Below are 26811 nucleotides of genomic sequence, written 5' to 3'. Positions count from 1 at the left end.
CTAAAAAAAATTTAAGTCCAGGACTAGCAATTATACCGCAAAACTAGTAGAGTAAGCTGACTCAAACCACTCCTACTAGTAGAAAGGCATTTAAGATTGATTGCTATGACCGTTAATAGTTGTTTTTTTTTTAAATTATACCTTAAATAAGTTACATAAAACGTAAAAAAGTAACAAAATATTTTTTTATAATATAGGTAATAAATAACTTTGAATATTTACTATAAAACCATTAAAACTAATAATCGCTTAGATTTCTAAAGTAAATTAACTAAATTTGATTATGTTTACATATCATATATATACTCGTATAGGAACAAAGTACTTATAACAAGAATGATAACTGAGTGACAAATTTGCCTTCAGGAGTAGTTAGCCGACTGGAGTTTATTAGTATTAGCAAAAACTTTTTAACAAAAAATATAACCGACTTCGGAAATTACCAAAAGCGCCATACATGTACCTATAACATTTGAAGAGTTCCCTCGATTTCTCCAAGATCCCATAGGACTACGTTTATATGGAGAAGTGAGCATCCCCTTTCCTCTTAAGCGTTGGCAGTTGTTTTCTGGCTTCCACGACGTAACGACACAACGTAGTCATGACAATAAAGATATTGATTGATTGATTGATTGATCAAAGAAGGTTCCAAATTCAAAACTGCAGAAATGACTCTACAGACAGGCTACATAGTAGGGAATGTTATTACTGTTATTAGGTAATATTATTAGGTAAGTGATTTCTGTTAAAGCAGTCAGCGTGGTCCTTCGTCACTATTATTTTTTTAATACTATTACGTCGGTGGCAAACATGTATACGGCCCGCCTGATGGTAAGCAGTCTCCGTAGCCTATGTACTCCAGAGGAATTACATGCGCGTTGCCGACCCTAAACCCCCCCCCCCCCCTCCCCCCGCCCCCCTCGTTGAGCTCTGGCAACCTTACTCACCGGCAGGAACACAACACTATGAGTAGGGTCTAGATAGGTAGTGTTATTTGGCTGCTGTTTTCTGTATGGTGGAGGTACTTCCCCAGTTGGGCTCTGCTCTAGATCTGGAATAACGTCCACTGGCTGTGCCCTACCACACAAAGCGAGATGACATTCACAATGCCCATACCTCCCATTTTGGACGTAGTTTAAGGACGTACCCGGGTCCGTCCGTATATTTCTGGCTCGGACGATATGCCATAAGAATCTTGTATGCTGCGATTCAAGAAATATGTTTTACGAATAATATCTTCTTACTTCAGCTAATATTGTTTCATAGGTAGACTCATCGATGACCACAAACGTTTTGGCTCGTCTGCTGAAATAGTATATGTCCCCGGTAAAGATATCAAACCAGAGTGCGTGAATATGCAAGTCATGTTTTTGCAGTCTTGATTTCAACATACCATAAGATGCAATATTTTGAAGTTGTTGTAATGTATTGACCTAAAAAGAAAGATGTAAAATATTAACGAAACACAAGTATTTGAATAATTACATATAGGTAGGGGTCAGGCGCCCGTTTGGTTGTACCATATACCTAACCACTTACTGAATTCCAAAAGTGGTATTCGGTTACATGAAATTTTAGAGCGTGCAGATTTCCGTTATAATAATAAATGAGAGAATAGTAAGTACTAAAGTATAAAGAATAAACTTAGGTGACTTTTTTAGCTCAGACCCTAGCCTATTAAACAAAGCCATTCTCCCCTTCATGCAGTGCGGTTGATTACCGAAAGGACGCCTTCAGTTCTGAGTGAGAAAAAATAAGTCCGCGCAAAAAGCAACCGTTTTTGTACGTGGTTCAAAATTATATTACAGCTAGACAACTACGTGGCTGAGAGGCCGCCCAACCACCCCTACACAGTCCTATACAACACAAAAGTATTTTCTCCAAAATAGCTACCTATATAATTTTGATAGATTAGATGCTAGTCGCTTGGGGTGTAATGACGCGCAGGTACATCGCTCTACACCTGCGACAAGTGGACTAGGGCTACCGTGTCAAGTACGGGCACGACTAAAAACGCAAGTACCTAAAGTGAAACTCCGCTTTGCCACCTGGAGGTTCTCTAACAGGCCGCTACCGAGAACTAGCAGACGTGCTGCTGAAACGCAGGGTGCATGCAGCATTCCTGCAAGAGACTCGTTGGAAAGGGAACAAGTCACGTGAGATCGGTCAGGGATACAAGCTGATTTACAGCGGGTCTCCTTCAGGGAAGAATGGCGTAGCGGTAGTACTGTCTGAAGAGTTCCAGCAAGGTCTCCTTGAAGTTGATAGCTTGAACGATCGACTCATTTGGGTGAAGCTACTGATAGAAGGTGCTGTTACACATCTTATAGGTGCTTATACTCCCCAAGTTGGTTGCCGGCAATCAGAGAAAGAGGCCTTCTGGGATAAGTTCGAAGACGTTCTGCGCTGCTTTCCAAATTCAGAGAGCATAATCGTGGATGGAGACTTGAACGGGCATATAGGTGAGGACTCACTCGGGTTTGAACGTGTCCACGGGGGCTACGGCTATGATCGTGCAAATGCAGAGGGAGATTCGATTCTTAGGACCTGCCTTGTATCAGATCTAGCAGTCGTGAACACTTTCTTCCAAAAGAAACCTGAGCACCTCATAACTTACAAGAGTGGGTCACACTCCACCCAGATCGACTATACCTGCTCATAAGAAGGAGCTAAATCGGCAAAGTGTCTAACTGCAAAGTTATTCCTGGCGAAAGCCTCACATCGCAACACCGCATCCTTGTCATGGAAATGCTGGTAATACCGAAGAAGAAAGTACCCAAGCGATGTAGGCCCAGAACTAAGTGTTGGCTGCTGAATGGATCAAACGGAGATAACTTCTAAGAAGCCGTTTTAACTTTAGATTTACGCCCAAGTGAGGAAGAGTCCGCCGATAGTCAGTGCTCTAGTATTCAGTCAGCAGCCAGCGCACTGGGTAAACGGATGCTCGGCACTTTCAAGGGAGGCCGCGTCATCGACAAGAAGACGTGGTGGTGGAATGACTCAGTGCAGGAGGCAGTACGGGAGAAGAAGACACTTTTTAACAAGTGGCAAGAGACTGAATCTCCTGAAGACCGCGAATGAATCGTATAAAGCAGCCAAATGTGCCGCAAAACGAGCCGTTGCCAAAGCTCGGCAAGACCAATTGTCACCATTGTATGACGCATTGGAGACCAAAGAGGGCAAAAACCATCTTTCGTTTGGCAAAAGCCCGGGAGAAGTCAACACAAGACAACGAAATTTCTGTGTATTACTGACTCCAACGGCACTTTGGTTTGCGACTTTGGTTTAACGAGTTGTTGAACACGCAACACGCAAAAGTGTGTCCTCCGGAACTGCTCCCTAATCTTGGACTTGTTGCCCCTATTACACCAGACGAGGTACAAAATTTTCTTCGCAACATGAAAAACCGGAAGGCCGTGGGTCCTGACGATATACCGATCGAAGCGTGGACCTTTTTAACCGCATCCTCACCAGCCGCAGATGCCCAACTCATGGAGACTGAGCATTATAACGCAATTTTATAAAGGCAAAGGTAGTGTACAGAACTGTGGAAACTACCGTGGTATTAAGGTCATGTGTCACACCATGAAACTCTTCGAGCGCGTAATCGACTCAAGGCTCCGGCAAGAGTGCACGGTCTCGGAGTGTCAGTATGGGTTTCGTCCTGGCTGTGGCACTATAGATCCCATCTTTGCCCTAAGAATGCTAGTCGAGGCCTACAGAGAAAAGAAAAAGCCCTTGCATATGGCTTTTCTGGATCTGCAGAAGACTTTCGACTGAGTACCGCGCCAGGTAATCTGGTGGGCTTTGAAGGAGAAGAATGTAGCACAAACCTATATTGATATTATCCGAGACAGGTAGTACAATTCGGAATTCATAGTAAGGACCGCTTTTGGCGATACTCACCCTTTCCCTATCACAGTTGGCGTTCACCAAGGCTCAGCCCTGAGTCCTTTTCTGTTCAGCGTAGTGCTAGATATTGTTTCGGTGAGTCCATGAACCATCTCCGTGGCTTATAATGTACGCTGATGACATTGCACTGACAGATGAGGATAAACAGAAACTGGAGCATAAAGTGAACCAATGGAAGGGTGCGCTAGAGAATGGCGGTCTGAAACTAAATGTTGCGAAGACCGAGGAGGGAGATGAATTTGTCGTGAAAACGAATACATTCAAATACCTTGGTTCCGTGCTGCACGAATCTGGTGAAATCGATCACGACGCACTGTGGGCTGAAATTCGGCTCTCATTGACATAGAAACACGGGTGCGGTTTTTTTTTAAATCTATTAGTTATTTTTATGGAAAAAACACAAAAACCAAAGTCAACATTTTAAGATTTTTTCGATTGGAATGGGTTTTGCCCAGTATGTTTATGCTAAGTTATGAGTTTCAGACGATTTGAGTTGAAAATAGTACAGTTATATTAACAATTTATGGTTTTGTTTTTTTAAGCACCCGTGACGGATATATTTAGTATGCCAAACAATCACAAATTATTCGTAGAATTACCTTCTGCAAGGATATTACCGTATTTGTTGCGGTTCTTGAGATATTTTGATTTTTTGTTCCGGCACCATACATTTCGTTTTGGAAAAAAAAATCATAACACATTGCGACACACAGTGCGACGTCCAAGACCGAATAAGTGCTGCTTGGGTAAAATGGCGAGAAGTAACCGGTGTCATTTGCGACCTTAGGATACCGGTGAAGCTAAAGGGCTTTGTGTACAAGAGCATCATCCGCCCAGTCCTACTATATGGTAGCGAGACCTGGTCTGTCTTCGGAAGACATGTCCAGCAGCTTCACGTAACCGAGATGAAGATGTTGCGATGGATGTGTGGACCATAGACCTACATATTACTTCGTAAATACAGGCCTTACGAGCACTACGAATGGAGCCAATACATGGGTGTCAAAATCGCATTTAGTTACACCGCTGCGCTCAATCGTCTGGCGAATTGCGCAGTGGAAACGCGTCACGTAATGCCATTGCCAATTTTTAAAAATGCCTTATTGTGTTGTGAAATTGTGTAAAAACTATTACAGAAAAATCACTTATGAGATTACACTTATGACATTCATATCATCGGTAAATCATTTCAAATTACATTAATATCTTGCTTAAAACAAATTTTAAACGATAATTTTATTTCATATTGAACTTGCACGGCGCGAGAAGCGATGAGGCAGTACACAGACACATATTAAAGTAGACTGCACTCTCGCCTCCAAAAATCGTGCCGAGCGAGATAGTTTGAGGGAGACCTCTGCTATTACCATATTTATTAAAATAAATGTCATTTTTATTGGTTAGGGCGGTTAGGCTAGTTTATTGACTCACTTAAGAATAGTCCTTGTAAATGTTGACATTTAGTAAAAATCAAGCTTCTTTGGTTATGAAGTTTTTTGTATGTAATTAAAAAATAATGTATTCCTACTTAATATTCTTAAGTGAAGTTAATAAATAAATAAATTATTTCAGAACAAGTTGCTCCATAGCTTGTTAGTTACAGAGTATCTTAATAACTACCTATGTTAAAACTACTAGAGAAAATTAAAACTAAATATATTACACGATATAATAATATGATATCAATTGACAGGGGCAAGCAAGGCAAACAATCTGCTCTACTTGGCCCTGCCAATCATCACTTCAACCCAGTAGCGAGTGAGAGGAGAGTCGAGGCGCTCCGCCAACGCCCTCAGAAGGTCGTAATGAACTAGTACGGCAAAATTTATAACAATGACATTTATATTAATAAAAATAGTAGCATGGTTTGTTTAGCTGTGGCAACAATGATAACATTTATTTCAATTGTCACGCTAAAGAAAAGGGACTAAAGCGCCAATTACATCCACACTTCCCGTTAACGAGCCCGAAATCAGTTCCGATTTCGAACCTGATAATCGTTTACTGTTTTACGGAATATCAGCAAATCGTTAACGATATTTGAAACGGTTAACGATGTTTACAACAATACTTTGTCTCCAATTGCGAAAAATGTTCAATGTTTGATATATTTGCATACGAACCATTTTTTTACATTTCAAATATTGTAAACGATGTGCTGATATCTGGTGAAACGGAAAAATATTCTTTCTCCGGCTCGAAATCGGGTCTGTTATCAGGCCTGATAAAGTGTGGATGTAATTGGCACTTAAGGTCTCCCTTGAGCCATTATTCTAGACACGTTTTTTGGAGGCGAGAGTGCAGTCTACTTTTGCGTATATCTCTGGCCAAAGAGACTTGATTGTATTCTTTGCTCTGAACATCGGCCACGTAGTTTACGCAGTATACAACAGATGGCGCTATGTTTTGCTTAACGAGACTTTTCGGTCGGAATTGTTTGCATCGGCTTATCCTTACTTTTTCAGATCTATGGGCGTTATGCGATTAGATCGCATACGTAACGAACACATCCGTGGCAGCCTCGGAATCCGTGACGAAGCGGATAAGCTGCAGGGAAGTCACCTTAGATGGTATGGCCATATAAGCCGCAGACTACGTCGGAAATAGATGCCTCAACCTTACTGTCCAAGGCCCTAGATCACACGGCCGCGGTAGGCCTAAGAAGCGCTGGCTGGACGTCGTGACAGCAGACATGGGAGAGAATAATCTCACACCTGAGGATGCCAAAGACCGGGCAAAGTGGAGAAGATTAAGTAGGAAAGCGGAACCTGACGCAAGGCCGGGAAAACACTAGGATGAAGAAGAAGAACATGCTAGTCGCTTAGGAAGAATTTTCCATCGTACACCATTTTTTGAAATAGATTTTAAGCCCCAACATTAACTCAAAATACAGCATTTTATACTTAGTTGATGACAAATTACTGAGGTATACAAATTATATCTTTTTTAGGGTTCTGTACCAAGAAGGTACAAAAGGAGCCATTGCGGTGCGACTCTGCCCGTCCGCATTGCTATAAACCTCGAGAACTACTTGAGCTATGGATTCAAAATTTGAAACAGTTATGAAACTTATGAAATATGAACAAACGCTAAACCAAACAAACATTCAAAGTGTTTTTTTTTTTTTTAACTATGGAAAATGTCCAATACGAAAAGGGCGCCTTGACTTAGTAACTAGACTATTCTAGTTACTAAGTCAAGGCGCCCTTTTGAAATAAAAAGGGAGATAAAATACCACTCCCCCATTAACTTACACCTACACTGTAAAAATTGACAAATTTTTACATAACATTAAAATTATCATAAATATTAAAGGAAAAATATAATCATACATACTCAAAAAAGATTTCCAAATTTAATTTGCAATTTAACTCCCTTTACGGGTGTTTATTATACTTGATATTTCTATGAGATAACACAAAAATACCCTCTTTTATTCATTTTATAGGGTTTCGTAGCCAAATGGCAAAAAACGGAACCCTTATGGATTCGTCATGTCTGTCTGTCTGTCCGTTCGTATGTCACAGCAATTTTTTTTATTGGTTTACATGATAAAGAATTATCCTTGAAAAACCAACATACATACAAGGGGCCGATTTTTGAGCGCTCGATTTCGTGTGGCTCCATTCAATAAAGCATGAGTAGTTCATATAGAATTGGCACATAATTAGCAATGTTTGAAAAATAATAATTCCATGGCGGGACAAAAATTTACAATTACAGTTCAATCACCAACCTTCAAAGTATTAATGGTGAAAATATTATTTTCCTAGCTTTATGCATTTTAAAGTTTTCGACCATGAAAATTGAGAACAGGAGATTGATCGTGCACAAATACTTCGAAAATTCTTATCGATCCCGGACAAAGACAGCTAAGTCGCTTAAGATGCTAAAAGCTTGTATTTGTAGGGTCATAAAACGTTACAATAAGGAGACTCTATCAGCCGACAGGAAAACACAAACTAATCGGAGGTCTGGGACAAATAACAAGATTTTGGGAAAAAAGTCCCAAGATCACTCAAGCAAAATTCAGGACTATCTAATTACGATTTATCCCAAAAATTCAAAGATAAAGATGAGAGGTGGCTATAAGAGCTATCGAGCAATAAAACAGCCAAATCGGACTGGCCGCGTAGCCAACGTGCCTATCGTTGACGCTCCGTGGCGAACGAAACGCAACTGTCACAGTCGCACTAATATCGAAGAGTGATAGAGAGAGATAGCTCCGATACGCTACGGAGCGTTAACGTTGTAAAATTGTAACGTTGGCTACGCGACCAGATCCGACAAGCTAAAACACTAACTATTGACAAAATTCGAAGGTTGCTTGTTGTTGGACGACAAGACGTATGTAAAACTCGATTTTAATCAACTACTCGGTTCGAAGTTTTATATGGCCAATAATAGAGGTAATTTACCCGAAAAATATAAGTTCGTGAAACTTGACAAGTTCGCAAAAAAATTTATGATATGGCAAGGAATTTATAATTGCGGCTGTAAGACGAAAAGTTTTATAACATAGTCAACAATGAAGTCGGACCTTTATATTATAGAGTGCTTAGTGAAATGAGTATTGGCTTTTATTTTATTTATTAGAACCCATAACGGTCCTGGGAAATGTTGGCCAGATTTAGCCAGCTGCCACTACTCAAAAAAAGTTTTGGCATGGTATGCTAATAATCAGGCCAATTACATGCCCCGCGAGATGAATTCTTCGAATTGTCCCCAATTTCAATCTATCAAAAACTACTGGGCAATCATACATTTTTTTTTAAATAAGACTAGTCAAATTGTCCAGGGTATTCATTGCGATCTACAAGAAATCAACACGCCATAAATGTCGACAAAAGTGTTGTGCAGAAAATGACAGGGGTCCATTATGAAAACAGTTCGTAATTATTTACATAACAAACCCTTGTGTCTATCTGCCCCGCTTCCCCCTACAGGTGGCACGCTTTCGGTAGTAACCACACACAATGGCTCTCTTCTAAAGTTAGGTACAAACCGAAAAATTCACCTCAATTCAGGTTTGACCAGCAAAACTTTAAAAATAAAAAAGTGCATGTTTGTTACCTGAGATAATTTGTCTTCTGTACTAAATTTGTTTTCTGGATCAATGTATGCTACAAATTTAGTTTGTGGTGTTTCAGCTGTAAACAACATCGGTTTTGAAAAATCGCCGTCCATTGCGACGAATTTGTCCAAGCTTGTTTGCCCATGATTACACAACCAAGATCTTAAGGGAGACATTCTTCTTTGTTCCTGCAATGTACATAATGTATATTATTATTAGCTGTGCCCGCCGTGCCTGTTCGTATTCGCTCCATGTTTTTCCGCATTCGCTCCGCTAAGAGTCTAATGAAGCATACCCAAGTCTTTATAGTTTTGCTGAAAGGGTACAAATAGAGACAGGACAATAGGCTCTTAATTGAAACATATTATGTACATATTTTTTAAATGTTTTTAAGTTTGTAAATGCGAAGTGCAAAGAACAATATTTGAAACTAACCGTGTTTGACTCGTCTTTGCTTTTTAATTTATACAAGAGATTCATAGCTTTACAGTCACTATGGCCGCACACAATAATGTGCCTTATATCATTAATTATACAGCCAAGTTCCAACGCAGCTGGTTCACAGCTTGTCATCTCGTCTACAAAGTGTTGAGAGTGAGGGATCAGATTTCCGGCGTTTCTAACTGCAAAAATACAAATTATTTCTGAAACCACCAAATGATAATATGATATTTATTTATATTTTGAAATGGTAATACCGTAAAACCACCCAACTATAGTCCAAAGCTCCCAACTATGATCCACAAATAAAGTCAATTTTTCTCGTTCAGGTGTGTATTTTACTATATTTTTGTAGTTCTAAGGCAAAGTATGTTTATAAATGGAAGGTAAAACTAGGAGTAAACCAAAAGGAACATTGGTATAGATACTTAATTTCCTTTTGAACTTGTGGACCATAGTTGCAGTATTGGACTATAGTTGGGTAGTTTTACGGTACTATATTTAATGATATTTTGAAATATGAAGTCATATTTTTACAAACCAACAAACATGTCGCCTACACTGGTTTCCGTAAATCTAGTAGGAATCATTCGACTGTCCATGCATGTGTAGAATACAGCTTTAGGCTAAAACATACATGATATACAATAATTTGTAACAAGCTCTAACGACTATTAAACTTAATAAAAATGTTACCTAGTTATTGTCAAAATAATTTAAATCTTTTAACCCGCATTTTTGGCTTTTTTAGGGTTCCGTAGTCAACTAGGAACCCTTATAGTTTCGCCATGTCCGTCTGTCTGTCTGTCTGTCTGTCCGAGGCTTTGCTCCGTGGTCGTTAGTGCTAGAAAGCTGAAATTTGGCATGGGTATATAAATCAATAAAGCCGACAAAGTCGTACAATAAAATCTAAAAATTTAATTTTTTTTAGGGTACCTCCCCTACACGTAAAGTGGGGGTGAAATTTTTTTTTCGCTTCAACCCTTGAGTGTGGGGTATCGTTGGAAAGGTCTTTCAAAACTAATAGGGGTTTTCAAGAAACATTTTTTGCTAAAGTGAATATATTCGGAGATAATCGCTCCGAAAGAAGAAAAAAATGTGTCCCCCCCCCCCCCCTCTAACTTTTGAACCTTAGGTCCAAAAAATATGAAAAAAATCGTGGAAGTAGAGCTTAAGAAAGACATTAAATGAAAACTATAGCGGACATGATCAGTTTAGCTGTTTTTGAGTTATCGTAAAAAGTTTTCCCTTCATAGTAAAAGACTTACTTTAATTAGGTACTGATTATGCAAATTTGCCTATTTGTTTAACTCGGGTGAAAGGTACCGTTTCATCCCTTGGTTAACAATTTACTATACTTTAAGCTCCAGTTTAGCTTATTGTGACGGAAAAGTAACTACGGAACCCTACACTGAGCGTGGCCCGACATGCTCTTGGCCGGTTATTTTGTATGTTTTTGGCTAGTCTGGAGATTTCAGCTTTGGGACCTTTCAATACAGTAGTTTAGCTGGCTGTACCCCTTATTCATAAACGAGTACTAAAGTTACGATGCCACTAATCATCGTTTGTCCCTTTCCATCATACAAATACGTCGGAAAGGGACAACGATGATTAGCGGCATCGTAACTTTAGTACACGTTTATGAATAAGGGGGTAAGTGTCGACGCTATTGCTGACTCAAAGGCACGAGGTCCGAAAAATATTGGTTTTACATAAATGTTCCACTTTTCTTTTTCCAATACCCACTACCGTTTTCATTTTCATCCATTCCTGTTGCAGTTCCTATCCCCGTTCCCACTCCCACTCACACTATTGTTCCTTCTGGTTACCTGTTATTTCACCAATTATCATTTTACAAAAAACGTATAAAAAAGGAATTATTTTACAAACTTTTTACTCCGCAAAAATGTTCGCATATTTCAAATTGTTGTCTGGTTCTGGTTAGACTGAAGTGCAAATTACATCCACACTTTATCAGGCTTGATATCAGACCTGATTTCGGGCCCGAGAAAGAGTATTTTTCCGTTTCACCAAATATCAGCACATCGTTTACAATATTTGAAATGTAAAACGTACTAACGATGTGCTGATATTCCGTGAAACGGAAAACGATTATCAGGCCCGAAATCGGGAAGGGTGGATGTAATTAGAGCTTGAGTACTTTGGATTTACATTCTAAAGGCCAGTTCAGATTCGATCAGAAAACAGATTAGCGTTAATTTCCAATTTAATCGCCAATTTTTGATTTATGACGATACTTTAGCGTCTAAATTATAAAAATGTCCCTAAACACGAATACTAGCGACACAAATTGGCATTCTTGTATCTGCACCACCATTTTTAATCGGTACGTAATAATCGGCGGTCGAAATAGGGAGTATTCTGCAATGGTCTGCCGCCAGAGTGCAGCACCAGCACCTTTCATAAACCAGAGAAACCACGTTTTGACATTACACAGGCCATAATTGTTAAAAAAAAAACGTTTTCTGTAATAATTGAGTTATTATATTCATTATCCATTAGCATTTCTATGATGTTAATTTTTAGTGCAGATATCTAAGCTTCAATTAATTGCTCACCACCAAAATGGCTACGGCTCGAATATTAAATTTTGCACTGAGAATAGACAATGGGGAGCCTAATATGGTTGTTTCCATCTACAAATCTTAGGGCAGAATTGTATCCTAACCTAATAAATTATTTTTGATTATAAGAACATGTTAAACTACGTTTACCTGTAATGACCATATTTTTGTAAATATTAAAATAAATAAATAAATATTATAGGACATTATTACACAAATTGACTAAGTCCCACAGTAAGCTCAATAAGGCTTGAGTTGAGGGTACTTAGACAACGATATATATAATATATAAATATGAACGTATAAATACTTAAATACATAGAAAACACCCATGACTCAGGAACAAATATCAATGCTCATCACACGAATAAATGCCCTTGCCAGGATTTGAACCCGGGACCATCAGCTTCGTAGGCAGGGTCACTACCCACTAGGCCAAACTCTCCAAGAGATTTGGAACTATTATTTATAGCTGACAGCTGGACACTTTGCAACAGTTCTACCATAAGAAATGCCACTCCTCTTAATTCCACACTCCATAACTGAGTGGAACGGAATAGCTGTCGAAACGCCTGTCAAAGCAGACGCGTTTTTTCTTACTGCAAGCATGTTGGTTTCCAAAGGCAACATTCGATATTGTTTTTATACAATTTAAATATAAGATACACAAATAATCGTAAATAACGATACTTAGGTAATAAGAGTAAATATTTTATATTTAAAATTGTTTCTGTCTTATAGAACATGGATAAAAAAACTTGTTGTTTTTCTTATCTTTTCGCAACAGTATTAAAAAACGTCGTTCGATACACGTGCGGAATGTCATTATTCACTCGCCCCGAGTTTTGCCACTCGCTTACAACTCGTGGCAACATATCTCGGTACTCGTGAAGTAATTACATACTTTCGCACTAGCATCGAAATGTACTATTGTCACAGTCACAGGTAAACATAAAATGAAACTTTCCCTCGTAACCAACCAATGATAATGCAGTAAAGCTGGTCAAGCTAATGCATCTTGACATTGTATTGTCAATGTCATCAATGTATAATAAAAGCAATTTATATTTCAGAATTATCAGAATATCCAGTGTTATTTAAGAAAGGCTTGATGGTAATCAAAAGCTTGCAGAAAAAACTTCTGTGGAACCTGTGACATTTTAAACTACAAGGTTAGTCTTACCACTGGATTGTCTTTGACTTGTTGAAACTGTTTCACCATGCTCGATCGGTCCAACACACGATATCTCATGATACCTCGAAGAATCCTTTCCATTTTGATTATTTTTCTTTTAACACTAACACTAAATTCCTTTTAATATAATTACGTTTGGAAGTCATTAAAATTGGTTGTGGACGGGTTGTAGTCCGGTCAGATTGACATAGATGACCTTCGCTAATGAGCTTATCGCATCGCAGCTGAGCTAAGCGAGTGACCGCGGTGGCGAATCATTACTGTAGGCTACGTCTAAGTAGAGCGCATGAGAAAACGTCTATATCAATTATTAGTTAACAAACATTTATAACCTCAAGTGTATTATGATCATCATATATTTCTATTAACTAGGTATGTATTTTGTCATGTACTTCTATGCTACGCTGTCAAAATTTTGTAGATACCTTGTAATGAATATATTGTCTAGGATTTTGTTTTTGCTTATTCTGCCTAGTGTTACTGAGATTAGGTTCGGTTAGCAAGCAGTACTTATAGTAAACAAACTGCATCAGAGCCATACAGTAAGCTGGACCAAAGCCTAAAAGAAACTAAGTTCCATGGTAAATAATGGCAATAGGATACTGATATCAGACATGTGAAGTATCAGTTCAGATGTATGAAGTATTGAATTGTAGTTCTTGTGATTACTTTTCTGTTATAGGTAAATAAATAAGGTCAATGCGAAACAAAGCAGCAACTGCTTTTTGTTTTAGCACTCAAAAGCAGATCCGCTCTATTTCCTACAGTTGAAAAGAAAGAAAAATATGCTTGTGTACAAAATTTTCTGCAGATGGATTCGGCCGCATTGTCCTTAAATATTATGGGACAATCCTGCACAAATTAACCTAGTCCCACAGTAAACTTGATAACTTTGATAAGGCTTTAGTTTTATTTTTAAACTGAACTGGGACTAAGGTAATCATGTGCACTTACTTTTATTATTTGACTTGATGTTTTTACTTGACATTATGTTAGTAGTCACAGGTAGACTTATACAGTAGCAGCCAATAATATTTTTATATTAAAACTTTTTTTAATATATTTAAAGATAAGATAAAGATAAAAAATATGTTTATTGCACAAGAAAGGACACAGAAAAAGTATACAGCGGTTGTTTTTAAGAGTTGGTGCATAACTAGATTGACAACAGAGTTTCCAGGAGTCACCGCACTAGGCTAGGCTTGTATCGCGGGAGACCAGATGTACATATAAATGTCATGCAAGTCAATGAAAAACTAAAATATATTTTAAATATGACATTCAGGTTAATACCTAAGTTGAAACATGTAAATTTCAGTATTAAACTATTTATCTATTGTTTCATTATTTATAACTTCGGTTCTATACTAATATTTTAGTCTAGTTCATTTTATATAATTAATAAAGTTAATGTTAAACAATTCTTAGGAGTAATGTCTCAGTTTCGCTATAATCAAGTGACAACAACCAGTTGAAGAGTAACCTTTTGGCTACATACGCAGTGCAGATTTATGAAAACACAAGAATTTAGTCTTTACTATTTAAGGTCAGTAGGTTATCTCGAAACCAGCAAGCGGTGTTACTCATACCCTTTACTTACTTTACTTAACTTATTTGTAAGTGATTTCTATCTAACTACTTTAGGTAGTCTAGTAGTAGTTTGGGTGAGTGATGAGAAAAATTGGTCTCATATAATGGTTTTTTATATAGGTTATTTTTTTTAAATACAGTCTACAATTTTTTTTATTAGAGTTTTATTAGTAATATGCTGAGTCTCCTATTGTAATTCACAGTATTTCACTGCAGTATTCATCATTTATTTGTATAAAATGACTAGTAAAATATGCAATCTACAAACTAACCTATATTTTTTAGTCTATTAAAAAAACACACAACGGTGATATATTATTGGCCGGTACTGTATGTATATAGGGCTGCCATCTCGAATTTTGCCAAACCTGGACAAAGATTCAAAAAAACCCAGACATTTGGCGTAAATCGCATTTTTCCCGGGACGAGTCCGAAAATAATATTTTAAAAAAAACAAGACCTTTAATTTTACATGTAGTTTTTATGTGCTTCCTTACATGAAAAGTGTCCAGGTTTTCCCCGGACAGTTCTTGACACCCCTCCGGACGGCCTCCAAACTAGGACAAATCTGGGAAAACCCGGACGGATGGCAGCCCTATATGCATATAATGTGAGTACTAGGTAAAAAAATATTGGGAAAAACACAGCATGAAGCGATGTTATATTATTATTTTATATTCAGCAGTTGGTGCCTCAATTTGACATCTATTTCTAAAATTTCATGTTAACCAAGAACAGCGAATAATTCAATTTCAATCTTTAAAGGATGTTAACAAAATATAGACATGTGATTCAATTGTTTCACCGCTGATATAATTCCGTAGATAGAAAATATTGTAATCATTAGCTTAGTGTCAGAATCACATGGTTTTATGTTCACATTATCTTAGAATATAAATTATAATTACTTAATTATATAAAATACAATTTTTGATTTGGTTTGAAATATTTTTTACAAATAAAACATCTGAAATAGAGAGGTTGAACCAGGGATCCGAAAGATGTATTAAAATATTTTCAATATTGTGTGTTGAGCAGTTTTAATTATTGTTTACGTCACGATACTCTTTTTTTTTAATAAAAGGAGTGTGCCACCAAAATAAGGCTGTTTGTTTTTTTTTGTGGATTTTTTTGTATTGTTGGAAGGTATGGAACTCTGCACGCTGCACTTGACCATCTGTTCTTTTAAAGTATATTAAGTACACTATACATATGTATACATTTCAGATGAATTCGGAGTGTGTAATCGGTGATGGAAAAAAAATGGAAAGTCACATAGTTTCATCAGTGCCCCCAAACCATCGCTTTCAAGAGCCAGAGAAAGCTGTTAAAACTATCACCGATATGGCTGTTTGGGAGAAGTCTGAGGCATACATGGAATATACTGGATTTATTGCGACCATCAATGAATCTATCAAAAGCAAACCTTTATCAGTTGACTGCAAAGTGAACAGCAATGTCATGCAACTTTTACATGTGCTGGAAGAGATTAATAAAACGATAGATGAGTTTCCTCCTGTTGAGCAGCCACAAAGATTTGGAAACACAGCTTTTAGGGATTGGCTTGATAAGGTCAAATCCAACACAACAAAATTGCTACAGAAAATGGTGCCTGAATCCCTCCATGTCGCCATATTAGAAATCAAAGCTTACCTTGAGGAGAGTTTTGGAAATGCTACCAGGATTGACTATGGAACAGGTCATGAAATGGCTTTTGTAATGTTTCTCTGTTGTTTATACAAAATAGGTTTTCTTCAACCAGAAGATAATGTGGCAACAGTATTCTTGGTATTTAACAAGTACCTAAATATAGTGAGAAGATTGCAGAAAACATACAGAATGGAGCCGGCAGGCAGTCATGGTGTGTGGAGCTTAGATGACTACCAATTTGTGCCGTTTATTTGGGGAAGCGCTCAGCTCATTGATCAGCCAAAGATATATCCTCCTGTCAAGTTTCTAGAGGATGACATCATTGATAAATATGCTGATGAATACTTGTTCCTTTCTTGCATAAAGTACATAAAAGAAGTGAAGAAAGGGCCATTTGCAGAGCATTCTAACCAACTGTGGAGCATAAGCTCCGTAGGCTCATGGGCAAAAATCAATCAAGGTTTAATTAAGATGTACAAAAAAGAAGTACTCAGCAAGTTCCCTGTGGTGCAGCATGTCATGTTCGGGTCCCTGCTTCCCATACGTCGGTTCCCCCTTCATCAGTAAACAATAAATATTGATTTTAAAAGTATAAACTGCAATATGTATTCTGTGCAGGAAAAAATTCAGCCAGTTTTTTTTTTTGTATTTATAATTTATGTAATTAGAGTAAGTACTCTATATAATAATAACCAACCGTATTGTACGTATTAATTATTAAATATCATAATCTTGACATTATTGATTTCGATAAAATGTAGTTAATTAATTTTACCTTTGACTTTATGACGTAGGTATCTTAACACCTGTGTATTTATTGTTTAATGAAATGAAATTAAAATGTGTATTAAAAATCAATATGTATTCTGTGCGGAAAATTATTCAGCCAGCTTTTTTTTGTATTTATAATTTATTTAATTAGAGTAAATACTCTATATAATAATAAGTGAGAGTCAGAATGGCGGGTGTACCTAAATAAAAATAAATGAAAAGCATACCATATTTTTGTACCAAATTTGTACTATTTAGTACCTCCGTTAAAAAAATTTATCGTACATAAAGTTATCATCAAAAAACAGTACACCCGCCATCCTGACAGTCAGAATGGCGGGTGTACTTATTATGCTATGTTCCCGTGGTTATTGATAAATTCTATAAAAGCTAAATTTATGTTACCTCCATATTCAATTATAATATGAGTCTTTTTATTTGTGGTTTCCAAGTTTTACTCATTTTATATTTTGCTTGCTATTACAATTTTGCAGGCGTTATAATTTTTCAAGTTGGTTTTCATTTAATTTTATTTAGATACATCCGCCATTCTGACTCTCACAATAATAACCAACCGTATTGTACGTATTAATGATTAAATATCATAATCTTGACATTATTGACTTCGATAAGATTTAGTAATAGTACATTACTATAGAGGCCGGGAAACGTAGGGTTGCAGGCCAAGTAGATATATACGGCTGAGCGTAGCGAAGTCGGATAGAGATACGCGGCCGGCAACCCCGTTTCTCGCCGAGATATGTATAGTGCTTTTCTCAAACTTGCAATTAAAACAAAAAATGTAGTCTATTTGTTTTATGGCGACCTACTCGGCTCGCCACTCTACCAGAGGTGCACTGCGCGTGTAAGTCCGCGCGCCTGCGCGATGCGCCACCGCCGTTGCTTAACAACGAATATGCACAACGGTGATTTGTTGTTGTGCATGTTGTGTTATTGCTAAGCAACGGTAGCGTACCTATATTTGTTGATGGTTGAATGCCAAGACGTTGTGTGACAATTTGACGTTAAAAAACAAAAGAAGGTTGCTTTACAGTCCTAGGTGTGTAAGGCAGTATGAAATTCCTTTACATATCATCTTCACTTATCGCACCTGATATGTAGTATTTCCGGACCTAATTTGACGTAAGTCATGTCATCATTTCATAGCAAGTTTGAGAAAACTTATTTTACCTTTGACTTTATGACGTAGGTATCTTAACACCTGTGTATTTATTATTTAATAAAATGTGTATTAAAAATCGATTAGTCGAGTAACTTTGGTTAATTTATTTTAATGTGATATTAATAAATAATATATGTCTGAAATGATATGCTTATTTTATTGGCAAATGTGAGTTACTTAGTAGTTTTATTTGTTTTTTTTAGTGGTATGTCAGTGGCTAGTTCAGCGGTGAGTGACAACTCACGAGTTCGAACCAATCGTGCAGTTTAACGCGAAAATGCGAACTCATCAACCAATCGCGTTGTGGCGTTAGACTGCACAATTGGCTCGAATTCGTGTACGTGACACCGCCGTACTGGCCCCATTCTTATTGCCCGTAGGGCCCGTCTTTAGATATATGTCAATGCATACATAAGTCTAAAACGAAAAAAAAAAAAAAACAAAAATGTGAACATAAGCTAAAAATTTGAATTATTTCTAAAAATTAGCAATATTATGCTTGAGGGAACTCAGCGATAACTTTTATTTATTTATAAACAGAAAAATCTAATTAAAAAACGTGATATCCTCGCTCCCGGGCACGCACTTCCACCGCGCTCACGCCCGGTTTTAAAGAAGAACACGAACTTACTGCACCTTAAATTATTGGACGGTTCCTTGCAAACTCATCAGGTCGTGGGTCCATTCTGTTGGGAGCATTTAGTCTGCGTTTTCCGGTAATTGGTCTCTTACGTGGTTGCTATATTTTTTATTATTATTTCGCAGTAAAGCAGCGCATTGCATGGCGATTTGTATAAGAACGTGCTATTGCTTACAATGCGAAGATTATTATATTAGTATTATTACTGGCACCTACCTCAGGGAGAAAATGCTATAGTTTATAGTATAGACTTCTGTCGCACGGTTGGTATGAAAATATAGTTTGAGGGCCGGGGAAGGACGTAGGATATAGTTTTTTTCTACTCGTCGGCTGTAATGGTTGAATTAAGATTTCATATACCAAACTATAATTTCGTACTTTTCGTGTATGGGCTTCCAACTCAATTGTAAAATTTATTTCGATGCGTTGTAATCAACTATTTAAAAAAATTACCAATCACGTACCGCCGCGCTCCCATGGAAGAGACTAAACGGGCGCGGGGCGGGAGACGCGCGTTTGGGTATTATATACTAGATTTTTGTTTACTGAGATATTTAAAAATATTCATTAATTATTTAGGTTTAAGTATTATTATGACTCGTAAAAAAAGTATTGTATACGTAAAACGTACGTGTGTAAAAGTAGTGATATAATGAAGCTTTTCAATCTCGTACCTTACTTAGGCAACTTAGCAAGCTTCCTTGCCTAAACCCGGTACTCGACTGAATAGCTCTATTATATCACGATTGTATAAAGCACTATTGTTCCTTTGCGGCCCTTCTTTTTCTTACTCTTAAACATCAATCGATTTGTCTTAATTGTCCAAGTGTCTAGAAGAAGACATGAAAATAAAATAATTGCGAGAAAGATTTCACGCAATTATTTGAACAAAGTTATAATTATAAACTAAATCGAGGCACTATATCTATATTATCTATGTATGTCAAGAGGGGTATAATTTTTCTTTGATCATTTTTAGTGAGAGTCAGAATGGCGGGTGTATTTGAACTCAACAGATTAAACATTAAAGGTACTAAATCCTGGCGTAATAAAAATAATTGTACCTTAGCGTTTTTTCTTAAAAATGAAATCGATAATTTGAAAAATTATAACGCCTGCAAAATTGTAATAGCAAGCAAAATATAAAATGAGTAAAACTTGGAAACCAAAAATAAAATGACTCTTATTATAATTGAATATTAAGGTACAAAAAAGGTACAAAAATTTGGCTTTTATACAATTTATCAATAACCACGGGAACATAGCGTAATAAAGTACACCCGCCATTCTGACTGTCAGGATGGCGGGTGACCTGTTTTTTGATCATAACTTTACGTACCGTGAGGTACAATTTTTTTTAAACGAGGTACTAAATAGTACAAATTAGGTACAAAAATATGGTATGGTTTTCATTTAATTTTATTTAGGTACACCCGCCATTCTGACTCACCATTTTTAGGGTTCCGTAGTCAACTAGGAACCCTTATAGTTTCGCCATGTCCGTCTGTCTGTCTGTCTGTCCGAGGCTTTGCTCCGTGGTCGTTAGTGCTAGAAAGCTGAAATCGGCATGGATATATGAATCAGTAAAGCCGACAAAGTCATACAATAAAATCTAAAAATTAAATATTTTTGAGGGTGTTTTTTTTTTTGCTTTAACCCTACAGTGTGGGGTATCGTTGGAAAGGTCTTTCAAAACTAATAGGGGTCTTTAATAAACATTTTTTGATAAAGTGAATATATTCGGAGATAATCGCTCCGAAAGAAAAAAAAAGTGTCCTCCCCCCTCTAACTTTTGCTCTTGCTCTTGGCCGGTTTTATTATAATTCTGTAATCGGATTATAAACTTGTAAATTAGGTTAGGAACTAGGTATAAACATAAATAATTTACTACGCTTTAAATTTGCACTATGGGTATGTGGTTATGCGCGAAGTTTCATTAGGTATTATTAGTATTATTAATTAAAACTATGTACCGAATCACTTGCTTCAACATGACAATAAATAGGTACCATGAAAATAAGCCAATTCGTCAAAATTATGTTCAAGAAAATAAGGCGGTGGATGAACCCACTATCCTCGTACAAGTTGTCGTCACTATGTACAACAATGACATTATTATAACTCCAAGGTGCTTAGCCAACGTGCCAATCGTTAACGTTCCGTAGCATAGCGTAGTCATCTTTCTCTATTACTCTTCCATATTAGTGCGACACTGACAGTATTTCGTTCGCTACGGAGCGTTAACGATTGGCACGTTGGCTAAGCACCCAGATATGCTATAGGCATTCCAAAATGAAGAGCAACTGTACAGTCAGCATCAAAAGTAGCGGATGAAACAACGCACCAAAAGTATCTGATATTCCGTATAACTTTTACAAATATAGATTAATTTCTAAAATTCGCGTTCAAAAGCATATCTTTCACAGTCTTATTTGTTCTTAAAGACATCACTTTTTGTCAAGCTGTTACAGAATGGTAGATACTCGTACTTATGAAGCGTTATTTGATTCGCTACTTTTGCTGCTGACTGTACGTGGTCTTTAGCCGCGCCTAGGCAAACATGTTCAACAACGAGTGTAATAAAGATGAATATTATGTGAAAATTAAATAGGTATGTGTGTGTGCGTTGTGTTGGTACATATATACATATAAATGTGTAATATCATTGCACGACAATAAGCAGTTTGCGCACAGCGCACAGTTGCACGGGTTGAACGAACGCACGTCGCTCACACAACAATACAAGCGTTTATTACATAGGATTTTCCTGTTAGTAAAATATGTAGTCCGTGATTCAGTTTACAGAATGCGTTGATTACGCGCCAGGGTGACGCGCTGGGTGTTTGATAGGTATTGGCACAGATATAATAATGGAGCAGGTGCTAAGGCATCATTAATACTTGTATAGGTAGGTATAGGCCGTATAGGTATGTAAGTACAGTTAATTACCTACGAGCTCAGCAATATTAATCGTAGATATTAGTTTACCAGATAAAACTTATCGTGGCATGTATTTTTCGTGGCTAGTTATTATTAACTTTTGAAAAAACTTGTTTTAACCGCCTTCAAAAAAAGGAGGTCAGTTTGACCCGTATAGGTGGCGATCCTGTCGGTACATTGCCTAATTTATTTTTGTTGAAACCAATATGGATGAAAAAAATATTGTTGTTGTGTGTATATTTCAAGGGGTTTCTGGATGGTTTGAAAACACCATTAGACTCGGTAGGTGGCGCTGCTGCCGGTATATCACCAAATTTGATTTGCTGTAAAGAAATTGATTGATGCGATTTTTTATAACCGCCTTCAAAAAAAGCAGGTTCTCTCTTTGCTAGACAGTGCAAGTGTTATTTTAAACGTCAAACATCTATGAAATTATAATGTTTACTTAACACTTCCCTGCCAACTTAGCTTGGTCTGATACGATCATACGATGTATGTATGTATTGTTCTTATGTTTGTTCGCGATTATCTCGCGTTTGGCTAAACCGATTTTTTTTTCATAAGTGTTTGTTACTTTCTGCGGAAGGTTTTAGTATACATGGATGGTTTGAAAAGAACGGACCCGGTAGGTGGCGCTACCATCGGTATATCGTCAAAATTGATTTGCTGAATCCTGGTTTGGATAAAATTTCGAGTGGAATTTTAGGAGTGGGAGTGGAGTAAAAATAAGGTAAGTATATATATAATTAGGGTTACCATAATTATTCGGAACTGATATGGGACATTGGGGTTGACGAGTGGACTAGTAGTAGGGATCTAGGGATAGCGTTAAAGGGGGACGGGGCGCAAATACATATATACTGGTTACATAGACATTTTTTTAGGATTCCGTAGCCAAATGGCAAAAAACGGAACCCTTATGGATTCGTCATGTACGTCTGTCTGTCCGTTTATGTCACAGCCACTTTTTTCCGAAACTATACTGTTGAAACTTGGTAAGTAGATGTATTGTGTGAACCGCATTAAGATTTTCACACACAGAAAAAAGAACATAAATTTTGGGGGTTCCCCATACTTAGAACTGAAACTCATTTTTTTTTTGTTTTATCAAACCCATACGTGTTGGGTATCTATAGATAGGTCTTCAAAAATAATATTGAGGTTTCTAATATCATTTTTTTCTAAACTTAATAGTTTGCGCGAGAGACACTTCCAAAGTAGTAAAATGTGTACCCCCCTCTGCCCCCTGTAACTTCTAAAATAAGAGAATGATAAAACTAAAAAAAATATGTAATGTATATTACCATGCAAACTTCCACCGAAAAATAGTTTAAACGACATCTGGTAAGTAGTTTTTTTTAATACGTCATAAATGGTACGGAACCCTTCATGGGCGAGTCCTACTTGCACTTGGCCGCTTTTTTCCCAGTAGTTACCATTCGTAAAAGGTGGGATAATTTTTCCCAGTAGTTACCACCAAAATTTGGTTAGCGTTCAATACTAATAAAAATACTTAGTATAAATATTGAGTGCTTTAGTCAATAATAAATGAAAAGTCGAATTATTGATAAGTTAATTCGTTATTAGTTTAATTATAAGTCGATTACTGTTTCAGTAAACTGCCTTAAAAGTGGTAAAAAAAACGGTCTTTGACTGATTTGTTTGTCCATTCGTATAATTGTGACATTATTTATTGAAAGGGACTTTGTTGTCGATGGTGCTTACGCCATTATCAACGATGATCCTACATAAATACAATGCTGCGCTACGCAATGTGGCGTAAGCGCCCTTGACAAAAGATCCAGTTTTCATAGATAACGTTACAATTAATTCAATTAATAATAAGATAAATGCTCTCGAGGTTGATGGCAAAAAGGAAAATAAAACATATACTATAATAATTAATATAATGTAACAATTCCAAATAAAACAAAGTAAAATATATATTATACGTAAAAATAAAATTTTAACAAACTACATTGATTGCTATCGGGGTGTAGGATAGAACGCCGTAGCGATTAAAAATTAACACGTAACATAACCCCATGTATGTTGTAGGACTGTTATCGACAACTGCTGGGCGAGCTCGGTGGACGTGATGATCGCTTGATCGCTCAGACCAATTAGTATAAATGCGTATCTCTAGCGCGCTCTCTTTATTAATATATCGGTCACGTTACCCTGGTCTGTGCGACTGCCCGGTCCGCTCGCGCGATTACAATTTCACTTTACTGTACTGGCTTACGAGTTGCCAATTCACACAGTACGTATTACGTACATACGTACCAGCTTTTTTCTTACAGAAATAAATAAGTTGTTTTGTGTTAGAATATATTTTATGCTATTAGTGCACTATGTAAATAATGTGTATTATGATTGCTTGTATTTTTTTTTCGTCCATCTGGTCAGGCTAAAGCTCTAAGCCATACTGCCTTGTCATAAGTAGGATTTTTTTTTCTTTTCAGTAAGTTCAATCCAGTAAACATCTTCAGTAAATACTATTCATAATAGGTCAGTTCCAAAATCAATGTCCTCAGTAGTTTTCATTTTCGTAGTACTTTAAGTAAAATGCGTCTCTTCCAGTTATAGGTATTTAGTCATATCCATTAAGTTTCATAATTATTTTCCCAAATAGACAAATCCTGTAATATTCTCGTAGCAATGTTAATATTAGTTTAAATAATGCATTTATTGCATTAAGAACTTAAATTAGAAATAATAGTGTACTATTCATGTATTTACAACATATTTACAGTATTATGTACAAATGTATACAAAGACATATAAGTTGTAGTCTCCTTTAACAAATCTGCTGCTGTAGACGGGATTAAATTATGTGCTCCATAAATATTAAGCAGCTCATCCATTAGCACAAGGCGCTGTATGCCAAAGGACGGACAATCAAAGATGATGTGATCCAAAGACTGAGCTTCTTGCATTTGATAACGATCACAGTAAGGAGAGGGAACTATATTTTTACGATGAAGGTGGAAATTTAAGCAATAATGACCAATGCGCATTCTAGTAATTGTAGTGTAAAACTTTCTATGTACAAACGTTTTAAATTTGCAGAACCACGGGGTACTATTAACAGGAACATCTAACAAAGAATATATACCTATGAACCTTATTTTCAACTTCTGTACAACAATACCAATGCTTTCCCCACTGATCAATCATACGCTTTTTTAGGTTGGAAATTATATCTTTGCTTGTATTTCTCTATGTAATTATAATATTCTGCTGGAGAAATATGTAAATTCTAATTTCAAGTATATTTTTATCCAAACGTTAATTTCTCTCTAGTATTTTTTTTCACTTGAACCGGTTTTAATATTTTTGATCAGTTTTAAGGCAGTTTACTGAAACACTAATCGACTTATGTTATTTATATTTATACTATAATACTTCTATTGTTTTATTAGTATTGAACTCTAACAACATATTGGTGGTAACTACTGAAAAAAAAACCCAGTAGTTACCACCAAAATGTTGCAGTAACTAGTGGGATTTTTTCCCCTGTAGTTACCAGTGGTAAAAGATGGGAAAAAATCCCAGTTGTTACCACTGGTAACGACTTGGTGGGAACTAGTGGGAATAAGTGGAATAACCCCCTTTTTGACTGCGTCTGCGCGAAGTACGCATACAAATACGAGAGTTCCTGCTGTTACGGTTTTCCTCACATTGATCTTAAGTAACAATATACTTTAATATATAAACCAATTTTACTCGCAAAACTCTTCTAGATAATCTGAAGTAGATATTGTCATATACTAAAGAAAAAGTGACTAAGCCCTCCAGTGGCAGTTGTATAGATGGCAGAACCACCTATTTTGCTTATATCGTAATCCTGTAAAGGATTCGTATAGGAGGTATAAGGACGTACTGCTCACCCTTAGAGGATGACATACAGTCGAGAAACTGAGATGGGTACCGCCGGAACGGGGTGGTCTAGAGGTCCATCGCGTTAGCCGCTGATAGCTGACGAAGCCGGTTCGAATCGCCACTGTAGTGAGACTACTTTAACAAGCACAAAAAAAGCATACAAGCAAAATGAGAACCTCGGCTATTTGAAATACTTACATATTTAGATTATTTAGGCATTGAAGTCGGTTAAAAATCACAGTTACTTGTTTATTGACCGTCTGAGATAAATACGAGTAAACCAGCTTTGTGTTGCCATTCACACTTTACAATAAAGGCTCAGTTTAAAATTTATGGTCCGAGACTAAGTAAAAGTGTTGTATGGGCTGGTTATATGACTCAAACGTGTCGTGAAGCCCTTTGGCTCGTCACTTATATTTACAATGTAAATTTATATTAGTTGCCTAACTCCTGCGTATATTCCTATTTAAGTTTAAGTATACCGCCTCGTGCACTTTAGGCGAAGTACACCCGCCCACTTAGGAGGCTTATTTAAGGGTACCGACTCATGCCTATGTCTAACTAGCTGTTGCCCGCGACTTCGTACGCGTGGATTTGTATGTTGGTGGTTATAGACATGAGAATAGAACATTATGCAGCAATTATTAATTTTTAAGAAAAAAAAAACCGACTACAATGAGGGACACCGATGAAAGAACGATTATTGTTGATTTTGGATTCCATATAGTGAAATTAAAAAGACAGCGTCCTACGTCTAATTATGTAGAATAGGAGAGGAGGAGTAGGGAGGTAGGTAACATGTTTTTTTTTGTCACTACACCTACCTTGACACATTTCAGATTTGCCCTATGGTTGACTGGTAAGATACCCGCAATAGGGTATTCGACTGTATTTAAGGTAAATTATTTCACACCATGCATGAAATAAAGCACCAGATAATATAGA

At 36.9% G+C, this 26811-nt stretch overlaps 2 protein-coding genes across 7 annotated transcripts; one reads left to right on the top strand and one right to left on the bottom strand.

Annotated features, from left to right (window-relative positions):
- Window positions 1–905: 905 nt before the first annotated feature.
- Window positions 906–26804, bottom strand: LOC133528370 (beta carbonic anhydrase 1). Of its 4 annotated transcripts, XM_061865749.1 has the most exons (6): window positions 13196–13337; window positions 9969–10053; window positions 9422–9609; window positions 8986–9174; window positions 1394–1433; window positions 906–1305 (listed from the first exon to the last, which is right to left on the bottom strand). In XM_061865749.1, the coding sequence occupies exons 1-6, from the start codon at window positions 13286–13288 to the stop codon at window positions 1250–1252; spliced, it is 651 nt and encodes a 216-aa protein (XP_061721733.1). In that variant the 5' UTR covers window positions 13289–13337; the 3' UTR covers window positions 906–1249. The 4 variants fall into 4 exon arrangements, with proteins under 4 accessions (XP_061721733.1, XP_061721742.1, XP_061721724.1 ...); XM_061865758.1 differs by lacking the exon at window positions 13196–13337 and adding an exon at window positions 26065–26804 and having other exon boundaries at window positions 907–1433; XM_061865740.1 differs by having other exon boundaries at window positions 907–1433.
- Window positions 12826–18547, top strand: LOC133528325 (serine/threonine-protein phosphatase 2A activator-like). Of its 3 annotated transcripts, XM_061865690.1 has the most exons (3): window positions 12826–12957; window positions 13086–13184; window positions 16025–18547. In XM_061865690.1, the coding sequence occupies exon 3, from the start codon at window positions 16025–16027 to the stop codon at window positions 17012–17014; it is 990 nt and encodes a 329-aa protein (XP_061721674.1). In that variant the 5' UTR covers window positions 12826–12957; window positions 13086–13184; the 3' UTR covers window positions 17015–18547. The 3 variants fall into 3 exon arrangements, with proteins under 3 accessions (XP_061721674.1, XP_061721665.1, XP_061721655.1); XM_061865681.1 differs by lacking the exons at window positions 12826–12957; window positions 13086–13184 and adding an exon at window positions 13439–13579; XM_061865671.1 differs by lacking the exons at window positions 12826–12957; window positions 13086–13184 and adding an exon at window positions 15017–15407.
- Window positions 26805–26811: the final 7 nt, after the last annotated feature.

Source organism: Cydia pomonella, chromosome 1, assembly GCF_033807575.1.
Source record: "Cydia pomonella isolate Wapato2018A chromosome 1, ilCydPomo1, whole genome shotgun sequence".
Taxonomy (NCBI): Eukaryota; Metazoa; Arthropoda; class Insecta; order Lepidoptera; family Tortricidae; genus Cydia; species Cydia pomonella.
This window is presented reverse-complemented; position numbering and strand designations above follow the sequence as displayed.